This window comes from Apus apus, chromosome 26 (genome assembly GCF_020740795.1).
Source record: "Apus apus isolate bApuApu2 chromosome 26, bApuApu2.pri.cur, whole genome shotgun sequence".
In the NCBI taxonomy this organism is placed as follows: Eukaryota; Metazoa; Chordata; class Aves; order Apodiformes; family Apodidae; genus Apus; species Apus apus.
The window spans coordinates 4,978,555-4,995,375 of record NC_067307.1 but is presented as its reverse complement, the minus strand read 5'-3'; the positions used below and the strand labels follow the sequence as shown (position 1 = coordinate 4,995,375).

The 16,821-nt window shown below is 46.8% G+C and overlaps 1 protein-coding gene across 5 annotated transcripts in view; it reads left to right on the top strand.

Moving 5' to 3' along the window:
* Positions 1 to 16,821, top strand: part of AAK1 (AP2 associated kinase 1) — an 84,063-nt gene that overhangs the window by 53,852 nt on the left and 13,390 nt on the right. Inside the window, exons 18-20 of one of the 5 annotated variants that reach the window (XM_051640606.1) lie at positions 12,380 to 12,481; positions 14,375 to 14,476; positions 15,246 to 15,356. The exons of 3 other annotated variants lie outside the window; for them this stretch is intronic. In XM_051640606.1, coding sequence (XP_051496566.1) covers positions 12,380 to 12,481; positions 14,375 to 14,476; positions 15,246 to 15,356 — 315 coding nt within the window. Of the gene's footprint in view, positions 1 to 6,525; positions 6,603 to 12,379; positions 12,482 to 14,374; positions 14,477 to 15,245; positions 15,357 to 16,821 lie in introns of all 5 variants that reach the window. One more of the 5 variants, XM_051640608.1, reaches the window with a different exon arrangement.

Here is a 16,821-nt window from a genome sequence, read left to right as displayed (position 1 = left end):
GGGTTAACGTGTTGTTCCTAATGCAAACAGTCTTGGTGTCTTCAAAGGTTCAGGATTCAAAGCCAAAAAAGAATCAGTAGGAAATTCCCTTTTCTAACCCAAGCCATTTTCCAATTGGTCTCTCACTTTTTGTTGTTGATCTTTCTTTCCCCTGAGAGTCAGTGTTGTTTTGGCTCCCAAGGTCCATTGGAAATGCAGCTTCATGGGAAGCACAAGTCAACGTGTAACCTTTTCTGGTTTGGCAGAACTGCCTGGTGCAGTTGGTAGTTTTTGCCAAGTGCTTTGCAGTACAGCTTAAAAGTCTTTCCTGTGTGCACATTTCTGACTGCAGCAGCCAACACTTTCTAGCACAAGATTTATATAAGTGCTTAGGAGCTTATGTGGGATTTGGAATTTGGGAATGTTTTTATCTTGGGGTTTCTCTAAGCCCCCTGGTGAACGTGTGTGACAGGTCCCTTCTTTTCAGCTAGGCCTGGAGGACAAGTGCTTGTTACAGCTTTCACCCTTGTCCTCAGCTCAAGATTTGTGTAGAGTCCTGCACCTGGGGAGGAACAGTGTGTCCAGCAGGTTGAGGGTCCCTCTACTCTGCCCTAGTGAGACCACAGCTGGAGAATCGTGCCCAGTTCTGGGCTCCCCAGTTCGAGAGAGACAGGGAGTTACTGGAGAGAGTCCAATGGAGGCTACAAGGATGATGAAGGGACTGGAAAATCTGTCTGATGGGGAAAGGCTGAGAGACCTGGAGCTGTTTAGGATTGTATTAATGTCTATAAATATCTGCAGGGGGGTGTCAAGAAGGACGGTCCAGGCTCTTCTCAGTGGTGCCCCTCAGAGGGGAAACGGCACAACACAGGAAGTTCCACCTCAACAAAAGAAACTTCTTTTCCTGTGAGGGTGACAGAGCCCTGGGACAGGCTGCCCAGAGAGGTGGTGGAGTCTCCTTCTCTGGAGACTTCCAAGACCCACCTGGATGTGTTTCTGTGTGACCTGCCCCAGGTGGTCCTTCTCTGGCAGGGGGTTGGTCTCAATCTCCAGAGGTCCCTTCTAACCCCCAACCATTCTGTGATCCTGTGATATGGATCACTGGTGGTTTGACAGTAGGGGATTTGAGCTTCAAAACAATGTGTTTGTAGAGATGGCATCTCTCCATGGCAAGTTCAGCAATTCAGGAAAATAAAAACACACCACCTCTTTTTTTTTTTTTTTGCCATAGCTGCATAGAACTTGCTTCCTTCTGCTTGAAGCTCATAGACCACCAAAATTGTGTTCTGGTTCAGAAGGGATTTTACCAATAAATACTGCACTTTGAGAAAAGAAGCAGAACTTACAGGCTTTTCTCCCCTGTGTACCCCAAACCTGCATGAGGTGAGGGTCTGGCTGAGAGCTCAGTATCTTTTTCCTACTGAAGCCACAAACTTTCTCCCTTTGCTGGCACCAGAGGGTGCAGGTGGCATCACTTGAATGTTGGCCAGAGACCTCCTTGGGCTCTTCTACCTTTCCCTTTTATGCTCCGAAGGACACATGAGCTTTTTGGCAGATTGTCCAGAAAGAAGTAAATGATGCTGTACATGACAAACACGAACAAGTTGATGACAAACAACCACAGGGTGCATCTCCAGACAGCCTGAATATGTTCAAATGGAGGAGCATGCTGCCCTGGAGCCATGGGCAACAGATGTGGACTTTCTGGAGCCCCCAAAACAAGGGTATGGAGCTCCTGGAGAAAATCCAGAGGAGCCAGGGAGATGATGGGAGGGCTGGAGCAGCTCTGCTCTGGAGACAGGCTGGGAGAGTTGGGGTGTTCAGCCTGGAGAAGAGAAGGCTCCAGGGAGACCTTAGAGCACCTTCCAGTGCCTGAAGGGGCTCCAGGAAAGCTGGGGAGGGACTTGGGACAAGGGCAGGGAGGGAGAGGACAAGGGGGATGGATGAAAACTGGAAGAGGGAGATGGAGGTTGGAGATGAGGAGGGAATTCTTTGCTGTGAGGGTGGTGAGACCCTGGCCGAGGTTGCCCAGGGAAACTGTGGCTGCCCCATCCCTGGCAGTGTTGAAGGGCAGGTTGGATGGGGCTTGGAGCAGCCTGGGCTGGTGGGAGGTGTCCCTGCCCATGCAGGGGGTTGGATCTCGATGATCTCTAAGGTCCCTTCCAACCCAAATGATTCCATGATTCTGTGTGGCTTGAAGTGTGACTGCTGGCTTGTAGGTTTAGCAAGATCACACTTTTGGTTCTGAGTGGTTAGTTAAATGTGTACAGCAAAGACAATCCTTGGGCAGCAGGTCCAGTGTCCTGCTTGTGTCCATCATGGCACTGGAGGTGTGTAAAAACAACCTCTAGGTTGTTTTTCATTTGTTGTGGTAGGAAGCTTCTTGGTAAGTGCTTCTAGAGAAAGGGCAGCACACTGTGGAAGGCTCTGCACAATAATCCAGTGGAAGCAGAATGGTTTCAGGATATTCTTCCTTCTCCAGTGCATAATGGCTGCAGTTCTTAATGGAATTGTCACTAAGAGGGATATAAATACATGGCAAAACATCTGTTAAAATAAGGGAGAATTAAATATTCATACTGAAAACATTTTTCCTTGTGCATGTGTAGGAAAGTGAGCCAAGTTCTTCTGAACAAGCTTATTGCAGCTTCACTGCTGACTAATCATAGTGGAGCATTTGATCAGAATGATTATTTTTCTGCTGTGTGTGGCTACTGAATGTCTGTCAGTGGCAATTCAGCTCGGATGAGCATGAGAGGCTACATTTTGTACTGAGTGTTCTGGAAACTTGAAATTAAACTGACTTATGAAGCTTCCAGGCAAATCTTTCCCTTTGTCATTGAGGCTTTACTTTGTGAATAATCCCAAATCCAGAGTTTTTACACCCGTTAGATCCAGTGTGTTTTGTTTCTTTTGACTTAATTTCTGTTGGTATGAAGGGACTTTGGGCTCAATCCTGAAACTCTGCTTTGCAGAGATATTTAATGAGAGGCTTGACCATGTTCCTTGTTAACTGCTGAAATTGAAATGTTGAAATGCTGTCTTGACATAGTAGAAAGGTTTTCCACATATCCTCTTGATTCCAGAAACATCTGAAATAGACAAGCTGTTGAGTAAGTGAAGAGTGGACCCAGTGAAATGCCTCTGAGATATGGCTAAAAATACTAATTTCCAATTGTGGTAGGATTGGTTGTTTTGGGGTGAGAGGAGGAGGGTGTCTCCTTTCTTTAGTTCCAGATGAATGTTCTCCTCCCAGGCAGCCTGTGCTATCAGCAGCCCTGGCTTAGTCTCCTCTGTGCAGAAGAGGAGAGGGATGAGTTGGTGGGTGTGGGTCCTTGGCAGCAGAGCAAGAAGAAGATGTTGAGCAGCAGCACCGAGGTGTGGGAGCTGAGAAGGAGTAGCTCTGCTCCTGCCTGTGACTGGAGGGAGGACAAATTCCTTTGTCACAGTTTGACTCGGGATCAGCAATTAAACCCATGACCACTATGTTCTTGATCTTCCTCCCACCTCCACCCAGGTGGGGAAAGGAGAGAATTAATAGAGAGGCTTCCTGGGTTGAAAACTAACCCAGGCAGCTTAAATGAGATACTAAGGATAAAAGAAAATATGTACAAATACATACAAGTATGTGCAGGAATGTGCAAAATCCCTATTGCCTCCCCCCACCCCTAGCAACTCCCATGGCGTCTCCTGAGCTGGGACAGTCCTAAAATGTCCCAGAGACATGAGCTGAGGGCAGAGTGGTGAGGGTGAGGAACACATGGGCCTGGGGATCAAAAGAGATGGACAGGTAGTCCTCCCAGGATGCTGGCCATGGATGGAGGAGAAGGAAAAAAAGGGGACTTGACTTCTGTGACTTCTGAATGTATCCCAAGAGCCACGTAAATATATGTATGGAATATTTCTGGCCACTTTTGCCACCTGTCCAGTCCACTCCTCCCTATGGAAGGGCTGCAGATCTGACTCTTTGGTGTCTGAAGCAGCAGATTAAACAAGCAGAGCAAAGTGTCCTTGGTCTCTCAGCAGTAGCTATAAACACTGAGCATTATCAGTCCACCAGCTGGAAAGCTTGCTGCTACTTTCAAAAGTGGCTGCTTAAAGCAGAGTTCACTGAAGGAAAAAAAAAAAATCAGTAAAAAGAAAATCCTGGCTCAAACCAGGACCCTCCCCTGAGTGGCTGTTGGCACCTCTGCACGTGTGGGCTGAGGCCCTGTGTGTGGTGGGTGGTGGCCTCTGCAGGAGTACTGAGCACGCTGCTGTCTTTGCACAATGAGTCAATCTTTTTACCCCCATTCAAAAGAGAATAGATCATTCTTGGAGAATTTACTCAGCCATTTCCTCCCTGCAATAACTCAGCATCCTCACTGCAGCTGAGAGACAAACGTGTCTTGCAAGTAGGGAGGGATTTGTTTGAAGAACAGCAACATCAAGCAGCCTCTGCAACAACAGAAGGTGAGAGAAGAGAAATTCTGTGTCCAGCACAGCCAAGTAAACATACAGACCTAGTTGGGGAAGGACACATGGACCAAGGAAGCATACCTGTGCCATCTGGGCACACATGGGATTCCCATTTTTGATGCAAGGCAAATGGCATTGCTTATTGAGAGTCACTGTCACATTTGAGCACCTCCAAAGCTTTTAAGCAGCACTTCAAGGATGACTTTTGCCTTTTTGTTTCCTTCAAATAGTCACAGACTGGTGAGTTTTTATGTTAGCCCAAGAGGGTGCTTATCAGGGCTGAGGAAGTAGGTGTCTTCCAGTGTGATTTCAAACCAAGATGTGTCCACAGCCTTGGTCTGTTTCTAAAGCCATCAGAAACATGTCACCCTGGGAACCATTCCTGCTCAAAACATAAATGGCTTCAGTAAGAGAATTTTTAAGCAGAACTGGATTTTTCTTGTCAAGGGAGGTTCTCCTCCCCCTCTACTCTGCCCTAGTGAGACCTCACCTAGAGTACTGTATCCAGTTCTGGGCTCCCCAGTTCAAGAGGGACAGGGATTTACTGGAGAGAGTCCAATGGAGGCTACAAGGATGATGAAGGGACTGGAACATCTGATGAGGAAAGGCTGAGAGACCGGGGGCTGTTCAGTCTGGAGGGGAAAAGACTAAAGGGGAGCCTTATTAATGTCTACAAATATCTGCAGGGTGGGTGTCAAGAATGGGTCAGTCTGTGTTCAGTGGTGCCTGTGACAGGATGAGGGGAAATGGCACCAAGCGACAACACAGGAAGTTCCACCTCAACATGAGGAGAAACTTCTTCTGTCCTGTGATGGTGACAGAGCCCTGGGACAGCTGCCCTGAGAGGCTGTGGAGCCTCTTTCTCTGGAGGCTTCCAAGACCCATCTGGACACATTCCTGTGTGACCTGCCCCAGGTGATCCTGCTGAAGCAGTTGGATTGTTGGACTCAATGATCTCCAGAGATGATCTTCCAACCCCCATGTTTCCATGATTCTCACGTGTGGCCTTTGGGAAGTGGGTTTCCAGGCTCCCTCTGCAGGGTGCTCAGCAGCCTTGGGAGCTGGAGGGGAGTTTCAGGCTATTGCAGCATCTGAAGAACCAGAGATGGGAAGGGATTGTGAAGAACTGAGATGAGCTTGCTGAAGCTGGCAGTTTCCAGCACCTGGAAACAGGGGCTGGAACTCAAACCATTGTCAAAACACACAAGTTCAGCTGCTTTAACAGGGCCACTGGTACCATCGTAGGAGGGCTCTTTCCATTTTTTTGTCTCCAAATTCTTGATGAAAAGTTTCTCATCAGCATAACTATGCCCCAGGCCCATGAATTCTGAGAAGATAACTGCATGCCCACCTTTGTCAGGCTCTTCATAACACCTGCAGAAGGAAAAGTGTATTTCTAGTGAGAACTTGTGATTGTACCAGGCTGACACATCGGGGTGAAGTAATTGCAGACGTGCACAAACACACACGGAGGTGGACTAATGATTTGAGTTTACATCTTGGGTTGGGAAAATGCAAAAGGGGAGCTACTCATCTGGTAACTTGAGGAAATAATGGCTGTATTGTGAAATGGGAGTACAGCATGCTGTAGTGATGATTTGGAGCAGCAAAGTGAATGGACCACTGGAATCCCAATTAAATGAGTGTAAACACTGTTGTTTCTCTCTGGGTTTTGAGCTGAAGAGGCAGATATTTGAGATCTGGAAGGCTAAACTACAATTGATGTTGCTCTCTTAAGAAGCCACTGAGAAATGTTGTTTTGCTTTTCTCCATGGTGTATACAAAGTCGTGTGCGTGTGTATTTCAAGCATGCCAAGAGTTGTGCTTTTTCTTCTCTTCCTGCTGTGTAAGAAACAATTCCATTTGACAGTAACTCCATTAGGAAAATGCAAGTCCAGTGCCTTCCCTTGATAAATTGAAGTCCTCTGAATAATGTGCAGGTCTTCTTTTAATCAATACCTCATTAATCAATAGGCAGAAATCTTCCTGAATGACTAATCCATACCTGCCTTGATGATCTGCCCATCCCCACCCCTCATACCACAGTTGACTTGGCAGGATTTTTACAACCTTGTCTTTCTTTCTCAGTTGCCATCAGAAGAAAAGACCTCTGCTGTGTGCTCTATTGAGTTGTCTGTCTTTTTGCTATTCCTCCCAGTACATGAGTGAGTAACCTTCCTGCTGTGTGCAGTGCCTGGCTGCTGGTCTTTGGCTTGGAGATGTTGCATCTTGGTTGTTCAGTGTGTTCCCAGCGTAGGACAGATTTTTACCCTCCATTCCCTTGTTAACTTTCAAGTTTCTCAGGAGCCTCTCTTCTTCCTAATAGCCTGCTCTAACTAAAAACTCTAACTAAAAAAACCTGTTTGCCTCCCTTATTTCTTGATTTGTGGAGAGTTTTTTTTCATAACTTTAGTCCTTCTTAAAATGCTTTCTGCACAGCCTGTGTTGCTAAACGGGTGTGTTGCCAAGTCTACAGCATTGCCAGCTTCCAGTCTTGGGCAGAGCTGATGCTGCAGATGCAAAGTCTGTGCAAATTTACTCCTAAATCACATTTGTGCATGCGTTGGATAAGAAGGGATCTGAAGAAAAAGGTCAGGGTTTTCTCACTGAATTGTCCAAAGCTGTGCTCCTCAGCCTGGGATTTGATCTTGCTTTCTAGTCCCTTGATATAAATCTATAGCTAAGTGGCATTAATCACAGAATTGTCAAGGTTGGAAAGGACCTCTGAGATCACAGAGTCAAACCATCAACACAAAAAAAACCCCAAACAACCACACACAAAACACCCAAAAAACCCTCCACAACTTCTGCCTCTAGAGCATATCCTGAAGTGCCACATCTCCATGTTTCTTGAACACCTCCAAGGATGGTGATTCCACCACCTCCCTGGGCAGGCTCTTCCACTGCCTGATCACTCTTTCAGTGTAGAAACTCTTCCTAATATCCAGTCTAAACCTTCCCCGGGCAACTTCAGGCCATGTCCTCTGGTCCTGTCATTATTTACTTGGGAGAAGAGCCCAACACCCACCTCCCTACAACCTCCTTTCAGGTAACAGTAGAGGGCAATGAGGTCTCCACTCAGCCTCCTCTTCCTTCTTAAGTTGGTGCAGATCAGAGGAAAGGCTCTTACTTTCATTCCCAGAGGAAGAGATTTGGTTTTCCAGTCTCCAGAGCTACCAACATCTGCTATCTGGGGCTGCCACTGAGAGCCCTTAGCTGTAGGCTCTTGCTTGGCTTTTTCTGCAGCCTGTTCTGCTTACCCTGACTGTGGTAGGAAACAAGCAGTAATTTCTTCCTCTGGGGAACTGGGAACTTGAGAAGAAAATGAAACATTTGCCTAAAGGCTGCAGTATGAGGCAGGGCTTCAGCTCTGGGAAGGGTTGATAGGGCAATTTTTAATCTGTATGCTTTTGAGCTTACACATCTTCTTAAGACTTGATAATGAGTCTTGCTTACTCAGCCAGCATCCTTACTAGCTGGTGCAAAGCCAGAACAAACTTGCTGCCATCCTGTCAGGACTGAAAATAGACCAGGTAGAAATCCCAACAAAAGTGAAAACCAGAGGTCAGGTGAATCCTGAACCTGAATCAGACTTACTTTCCCTGTGACCTCGAAATCATCTGGCAGGTTTTAGGTACATTGTCTGGGGAAGAGGGTGTCTCCAGGAGGCAGCCTCACCTGGGACTGCAGGTGTTGATTAAAGCACATTTCCCAGCTGGAGTTTGATAAAAGTCCTTCCCAAGAGCCCTTCAGAAGCTGTATGAAGTACCTTTGTATTGGGTTACTTTGTCTTAACGTTGTTTATCCTCAGGCTTGTTCATATGTCTGTGTATGAATAATCTGGATGTGTCTACTGGATTTGCTGCAGAAGGAGCTGATACCATAAAATCCTGGATTTATCTGCATGGCTATTGGTACAGGATGTGTTTTGTCCTGTTATGCTCCTGTCTGAGCTCTACAGGTAGAATCATAGAATCATACACAAAATTACTTGCAATGGGCCCTGAAACTGCAGCATGGAAGAAGTTTTTGTTGATTTCTTCTTATGTTGCTCTTTGCTGCATAACTAATCTTCTATGCCATTACCACCACTTCTGAAAGGCAGCTTGAGATTGTGTGCCCACATGCCTGGGGAGTCACAAGGAAGCAGGGGCAAAACATCTCTCTTGGTTTTCCTCCCATGGACCATCTTTGCTGGGAGGACAGGAGGTGAGAGAGGCTGTTCTAGAGAAGTCCCTCCCTGAGGTTTTGCCTTCACCTGCAAGTGGCAAATACAACGTGAGCAGAATTGGAGGGGTCTGTTCTGCAGTTGATGGTCACTTCATCAGCCTGTGACATGGAACTGCTGTGTTTGTACAGACAGCAGAAACAAGACTAGTTATCCCAGTTTTTCCTGGAGTGCTGTGTCCACCTCTGGAGCCCTTGGCACAGGAAAGACATGGAGCTGTTGGAGAGGGTCCAGAGAAGGGTCATGGAGATGATCCAAGAGCTGGAGCAGCTCTGCTCTGGAGACAGGCTGGGAGAGTTGGGGTGTTCAGCCTGGAGAAGAGAAGACTCCAAGGGAGACCTTAAAGCAGCTTCCAGTGCCTGAAGGGGCTCCAGGAAAGCTGGGGAGGGGCTTTTAACCAGAGAGGACAGTGATAGGACAGGGGGTAATGGCTTTAAACTGAAAGAGGGGAGATTTACGTTAGACATCAGGAATAAATTCTTCACCATGAGGGCAGGAAGGCACTGTAATAAGTTGCCTAGGGAGGTTTGGATGCCCCCTCCCTGGAGGTTTCAAGGCCAGGTTGGATGAGGTTTGTGCAGCCTGGTCTGGTGGGAGGTGAACCTGCCCATGCAGGGGGGTTGGAACCTGGTGATCTCTAAGGTCCTTTCCAACCTTCACCATTCTGTGATTCCTCTTCTGGCACTGCTGTCTTTCTTATTCATTCCAATGACTTGGCATTGCTGGCTTCTCACCGTCTCAGCTGTGACTTCACCTGCAGGTGACACAGCTTTTCTCTGGGAAATTAAAATGAAATTTCTGCTAGAGAATTCCCTTGGTAGCAGGACCGAAACTGCAGTTTGGTATCATAACAGAGCCTGGTTTTTCTCTCTGGGTCTGCAGATGGTTAAACTACAGCTGCCCAATGTTCCTGCACAGTCTGATGTGCAGAAGATGCCCTCCTTGAGTTACTGCTTTGGTCACTGGAGCTGTAGTGAAGCAGAAGCTTAAGAGCTGGGTTTCTCTGTCACTGCAAAGACATGTTGAGTTCTTGGGCCTGAATGACTGATGTGGAGTCAGAAAAACTTCCTTTAGCAAATGTGTTTCTTCACTAAGCATGTTGTGCTGAGGAGACCAAACCTCACTCTTGTGGAGAAGGGATTCCTGGTAACTGACACAGATCCATGGGTTCTGCTGGGCCTTCACTGACCTTTCCTTTGCTCCCAGCTGAATGTGAATTTCCCACCCCTTAAAGCCACTGCTCTTCCTTCATCTCATTCCCACAGGTTGGTCCAAGATGCCACACAAAACAGACTGGGGAAATGAACTGCTAAGCCTCCAAATAGGTTGAGGCATCTGATTTTGGGTATCTACTTTCCAGTTCATCTTGACACCTTCTTGCTTTTGATGAACTAAAGGCTGAAGTTCCTTCTAAAAATGCCTCAAGAGATGAATTGGCCACTTGTACAGTGGTGGCAGATCAGCACCAACAGTGAAGGAAACTAGAGGAGATCTCATGAAACAAGTAACTAAATAAGACAAAGAACCCTGGACAGTCCAAAGCTTTGCATAAAACCAGTTAAGCCCAGAGGGCAGGAGAGAAAACTAACATGTAGGGAGAAGAACAACACATTTATTCTCAATTTCTGCATGTTTAAAAAGGATGGGCTGAGCTCACCAGGCAACTTTAGTGCCTGACCAAGAGGCAGTTCCACTGTGTTAAATCTGCAGGAAAGAGAAAGGAGGAAACAGTTTGGAAAGGTAAGGTTGAAGGAGGGAGACTTCGAGGAGCATGACACTCGGAAATGGGATCATAAAAGGAATGGTTGCTGTGTGTGTGGGTTTGGAGACACAGGTGGATGCAAGTGCCTGGGGAAGAGCTGGGTGTTGACACAGAGGCCTCCTGTAAGGGTCTGCTCTGAGAGGAGTGTCTGGGGCCTGGATCTCTGAAACAGGGATACATTCACAAGGTCCAGACTTCCCAGCTTACAAACTTCACCTCCAGGTAGGAGCCAAACCCAATCTGAAACTGCTCAACTCTGAGACAATGCATAATTTCCCCCCAACCCCGTTGTGTCCTGTGCCTCCCACCCTGGATTAATTGATACAAGCCAGCTGGACTGTGGGTGGATGCCTGTTACCACTGCCCTTCTGGGAAAAGGAGTGGAGCATGGTCCCTGTCAGCTTGTCCCCAACCCTCTTTTGTGTTGTGTTACATTTTCCCAACACGTAATAGCTTCCCTCTTCCTCAGCCCCCTTTTGGTAGCATCAACACCTCTTTTTGTTGCCAATCCCCTGTTCCAGCCTCTCTGTGCAACGAAAAAGACCCTCGTTGTGCTGCATTTTCTTTGGCAAATCTGACCTTAGAGACAGGAGAGTTTCATGTACATCCAAAGCTGATGTTCCCATCAGGTTTTTTTTTCAGGTGACCCTCCTCAGGCCTTTAATGGGACAATAACTACCTCTTAGGTCAGTTTTTGGCTTTCCTTCCCCTCCTGCTTGCTTCAGTGTGTTGCCTTGTGAAGTTCTTCATGGGGAGTAGGATTTGTCCTGCTTTGAATAAATAGCTCCAAAACCTCTAGGCTGTTTTATTATTTGTATAGGGCAATAAAAAAAAGATTGATATTATTACCGTATACGTAACAGTGCAACTTTAGCTTTTCTGTGGCTTTCTCAGCATGGTAAGTCTTTTATACAGCAGTATTCCAGAGCCTGTGCTTTTGTGCAGTTATGAGCATGTTTTCTTTGGGTAATAAATAACAATGCTAGCCTTTGAACTCCAAACATAAAATATAGATGTAAAAATGTTGTAAAAGTATAGTTGTGGCAGGGCTACAGCTCCTTCTGATGTTAGATTATAAATGCAGTCATTCCATCAAGTGGAAATGGCCAGATTTATTTGGGTGGAGCAGATGTTTTCAGTGGTGTTTGCTTCTAGCACATCCTGAAAATGTTCTTTGTCTACTTCTTCTGTGAAGAAACCCTTGTGGAAGCTAAAAAATTAAGCTGGTGATTGAAAACCTGGTTAGTATGACAGCAGAATCATTCATCCACCAGATTAATAATGGAGATGTAACTTTTTGCCCAGGCTGTCTGAATTTCTTTGTGTGCAGGGGGATGGGAACCACAGGAGTTGTGCTGCTGAGGATGACATGTCTGATTTGAAACCTGATAGTTGAAATAATTAACTAGACAACTGTTTAATCCAATGGCAGGTTGTGGTGTCTGGCACTGTAGTGGCTCTGTGGTTCTCTGGTTTTGTTAAAGCTCTTAGGGGCTGTAAGTATTCCATTCTTGAGCAAATGACTAGGTGTTCTATGCCCATCTCCAGCATCTTGGGCCTCTTGTTGCCTCTTCTGTTTCTTCTCTTTATGCAAGACTAACAAAGACATCCCCAGCATGGGAAGGTGGAAGGGGGAAAAATGGTAGGTCTTTTCAATTTTCAATGGATCATATTAAGCTTTCATGCTTTCTGGAGGAGTGAAAGAACTGCACACTTTTATAGGGGCTCCTTGGGGAGAGCAGACACGGGGGTGAGGGTGTCCTCAGTTGTCCTAGGTGGCCATGACCAGCTGCCCTCTAGCATCTCCAAGTGACAGTGTTATGTGCACATGCTCTTCTGAGCCTGACACGCTGGACTATGAGCCCCTGACTTGAGCACCTGATTAATGTTGTCTTTTTCTTGCTTTTTTTTTTCTCTGTTCCCTCCCTTCCTCCTTTTCCTGCTTAACCCAGAAAAACTGATTGAGGGACTCAAATCTCCTGAGACTGCGCTTCTGCTCCCCGATATCCTGCCTCTGGCTGACCCCTTCGGTAGCACCTCAGATGCTGTGAATGGTAAAAATAACCCTAGGGCACCTCCTCCTCCCCTCTGTCCTACATGGCATGTCTTGTCCTGCATGAAAATTCTGCTGTTCACCTCCTGCTGGGCTCTCCAAACAGCTGCTGGTGGGACAGGAAGGTGTGGATGAAGCTGAGACAGATCTGCCTTTTCCCCCAAGGTTGCATCTGCGCAGCAAAGACTTGGGATTTGCAGTTAAAAGTTGGGCACAGCAACGTGGCATCATTGTGCCTTCTGTGTTCTTCTGGTCTTGGTAGAAGAAAGTTAATGGTTGAAGATGAAAAAAAATCCCTGTGTTACTGCTAAAGACTTTGGTGTGTAACCATGACCCATGGCCTTTCAGTCTCCCCACTTGACCCTCAGCAGGATGAGGACAGCGCTGGCCTGGGCCACGAGCTGGGAGTGCTGGGCTGCCATGGGCCCCTGTGCAACAGGCTCCAGGCAATGTGAAGACTCTGGGGTGTTGGAGAGTCACTTTGACCTACTTGCCAAATGCACTAAAGACTAATAATTGCAGGCTGCCCTTAGAATCATGGAGTCATTAAGTTTGGAAGGGACCTTAAAGATCAAGTTCCAACCCCCCCGCCATGAGCAGGGAACCACTAGACCATGCTGCACGAAACCTCTTCCAACCTGGCCTTAAAAACCTCCAGGGATGGGGCATCAACAACCTCCCTGGGCAACCCATTCCAGTTCCTCACCACCCTCAGAGTGAAGACTTTCTTCCTAATATCTCACCTAAATCTCCCCTCTCTCAATTTAAAGCCATCACCCCTGGTCCTACCAGCGTCCTCTCAGATTAAAACCCCTTGGTTGCCATCAGCTACTGTTGTGGTTTTGGGTCCCAGCCAGGGTGCTCTGGCTGGCTGGTTGCAACCTCATAGCTTTGAATAGAAAGGTAGGAAACCAGTTACTGTAATAACAAACCTTTTTCTCCCTTTTGTAACTTCTGGCAGGTGTCTTGAATGCTTTTAGATAATGATCCTGCAAATCTCAAGACACACACACACACTGCTATGCAAACAAAACCATGAATTAATCTCTCTTGGGTTGACTAACTAGACCATTCTTGATTTGCTTCAGTGCATTCTTGCTCTTTAGTTTAATTTCTTGGTCATTACCTTGATGTTGGTCCTTGAGGAAAAGACCCAGACAAGCAATATACCTGGCTGGTATGACTGTAACACTTAATCTTCCATGTCTCTCCCCCACTGCTTTATTGTTTCTATAAGAACAAATCTTTCTGTCCAGCCTTTGTGAACATCTCCTTTTGTGTCCTCATAATGGCTACCAGCATGAGGTGATACTGGGAACTGGTGTTTTCAAATAAGAGATTGAGCTCCAAAACTTTTATCACCTCTTTGCTCCACTGGGCATTCAAAATGAATAAATAAATAAATGAATAAATAAAATCCCATGCCTTTGCTTTTTACAAGCTTAACTGGGAATATGTGAGGGGCTCCACAGTAGGTATTTTAATGGTCTGTTTTTCCTAATGACTCCTTACAGGTCAGTGTTTTCCTTTTGCTGGAAAAGGATCTTGCAAAAGCTTGTTGTTCATTTTGCCTCAGGCCTTCTCGTTAGCTGCAGGGAAGGTGTTACCAGCCTCCCATTCCACCCTCTGGGTATTTCAAATTGGGCTTGCACAAATTAAAATGAATAAATTTAAAGAAAAACTCCAACCCAGCAAACCCCAGTGTGTCACAGTCTCCCCATGTGATTAAATTAACATCAGTCCAACTTCAGCCTCTTGCTGCTGCCAGCAGAGCTCACATGCAAGGAAGGGTCACTAAAGGGTTCAGGCAATTGCTGCCTTGGTTTCTCCTTACTCTGTGTCTTGCAAACTAACCTCTGGCTTCTTCACTCTGCTTTTCTGCACGTTTGGAAAGGAAAACCCGACGTAACTGTTGAGAGTCTCATACCTGGCCTGGAGGCTCCGTTGCCCCAACGCCTCGTGTCGCAGAGCGAGTCGGTTGCCTCCAACAGAACAGGTTGGTGAGGCAGGAGGGTTTGGGGGGACTGGGGTGCATCGTGCTGAGGGGGCTGTGGAAATGGGAGTGCACTGTCTGCTTGAACAGGCTCAGCTCTGCTGCTTTTCCCACCCCTGTAAGCTGGGTTTGTTGGTGTGTCTCGTGAGTGGCTGCTGCATGGCTCCTGGAAGGCCAGAGTTCCTTGTCTCCTTGTGAGGAGCAGTTGAGTGTTCCTCCAGCTGGTAGGGATCTGGAGGTGCCAGAGAATTGCTTCCATCAGGTGCTTTTGAAATCTGAGGCAGTCACTGGTTTTGGTCTGTTCCATGAGGGCAGGGTTCCAAGCAGTTCCTGTCCCTGTCTTATTGTGAAGGCCTTGATCTGGCAATTTTGCAGCAGATGGACTCGACATCTGTTCAGAGGTCTCTTGTGAAACAGCCAGTGCACTTAGTTTTGCCAGGGGGTCCCTGCAGCTCTCCTTCCCTCCCCACACCCCCTCCACTCACCTGTCACTTGTGTGGGACTTTGCTGTTGTCTACTCAGCTCTAGAGGGCAGTTAGCCACAGATAATGTGTCCTTTGGTGCTCAAGGTGTTGGGAATCCTCTGCCCTCCCTGCAGAGCAGCAAGAAATGTTTCCATCACCAGAAACCGGCAGTTTTTGTGCTGCCTTGGCTTCCAAGCTGTGTTTGTACACTAAGCAGTGGGGGGTTGGTTTGTGAGATTATGAACTTACCAGCATTTGTGTCCTGTTTGATGCTCCCGTGTGGCCTCTGGATGCCAACCTGGACTCAGACTCTCTCACTGGGGAAGATTCTCTGCTTGACTGTTCTCTGCTTTCTAACCCTGCTGCTGACCTCTTGGATGAGTTTGCTCCTGTAGCTTTCACAGCTCAGCCTCACAAAGGTAAACTGTCCCTTTGTTTCTAACACCTGCTCAGTTCTGGGGGACTCTCTTTAGTGGTCATGAAGTGAAGCTGACACCAGTTTACACAAGAGGTGCTCTGACCTGTTTTTCTGATGATGTTTTGTTTTGGTTTTTTACCCAAGCCATCGTTTTGTTTTCTTCCCAAGCTGGTGAAACTTGGGATGCAGATTGAAGTACTAAGGGAAAAAACTCAGATGGAAGTATTCAGCTTGACTGTAAAGTTTTATCAAGACAGGTGACACCTTCCATGGAGAAGGGAAACAGGTGGCCTAAAGGGTGGGCTTCTGTATACATCTCTCTTGCAGGTTTGTACTTGAATGGTTTTGCTTTTGCACATGGAATTTCAGACCTGCTTTTATGCTGCATTATTAATTCTGGAAGGGAGCCCAGTCATCATCTATGCTCATGTCACAGGTTTTTGAAACAAGGGATTTTTTTTTCTTGTTTTTTTAGTTAGCATCCAAGGAATATTACTGATCTTTCTCAGGTCTGGAGAATGATTTTCTTTTCAGAGGTTATCAAGAGAGGCTTCTTGAGTCACACTGCAGTGTCACAGCAAAGATGAATGAAAGTTGGAGTGCAGCATCCAATTGAAAAATTGAAGTTTCCCAGCAACACAAAACAGAACTGCAGAAGCAAATCAGACCACGTGTGGTAATTCCTTAGAGCTGCAGATCAGCCTTTGCAGAACCTCAGTGTCTGAGCTTGAGGGGAATGGTGGAAGTACCATCCAGTGTTTCTCCTTCCACTAACAAGCAGGAGTAGAGGGCCCTGGGAAGCTGTGTCCCAATTCTGATGGCTTATTTTCTCTCCAAGCTGCAGAGCACCCAGCTGGAATCTGGGCCCTCTCCATGCAGTGTGGCTGGAGTGGTGGCACTGAGATGGCTGGGAGAGCTCTCAGCTGGATTGCCACTCACACGGGGAACTTCTCCTGCCACATCCCTAGTAGAGGCTAAAGCAGTTGCCAGCAGTGCATGTGTCCCTTGGGGACAATGCCACATGTTAATGGATGATTCACCTAAGCCAGGCTTGCCATGGTTATTGTGTTGTGCACATCCACCCAGGGGGGAGGGAAGGCCCAGGAGTTCTGTGCTATTTTTGCCTTGAAAAGGGAGGCCCAGAGCTCACCTGCCCCTTCGCAATGGGTTTTGCTTAGCTAGTTTAGTAAATATCCCCAGCAACAGAGGAATTGCTGCAAAACCACTCTGTAATCGATTTTTTACCCTTGATGGCACTTGCCAATGAGTTTGGGTTTTTCATAGAGCTTTTGGGTTTAAACAAGCAGTTGTGCTAGTTGCTCATCACTAGAATACACTTCCATGGCACTTTATTTGGAGTAAATGGCTTGAAACGTATGTTGAGCAGTTACTGCTTCATGTCTAGAGCGTAGCAAAGCTAAAACATTGTTGGTGTGACTTGATGAGAAAATTAATTAACAAACTCC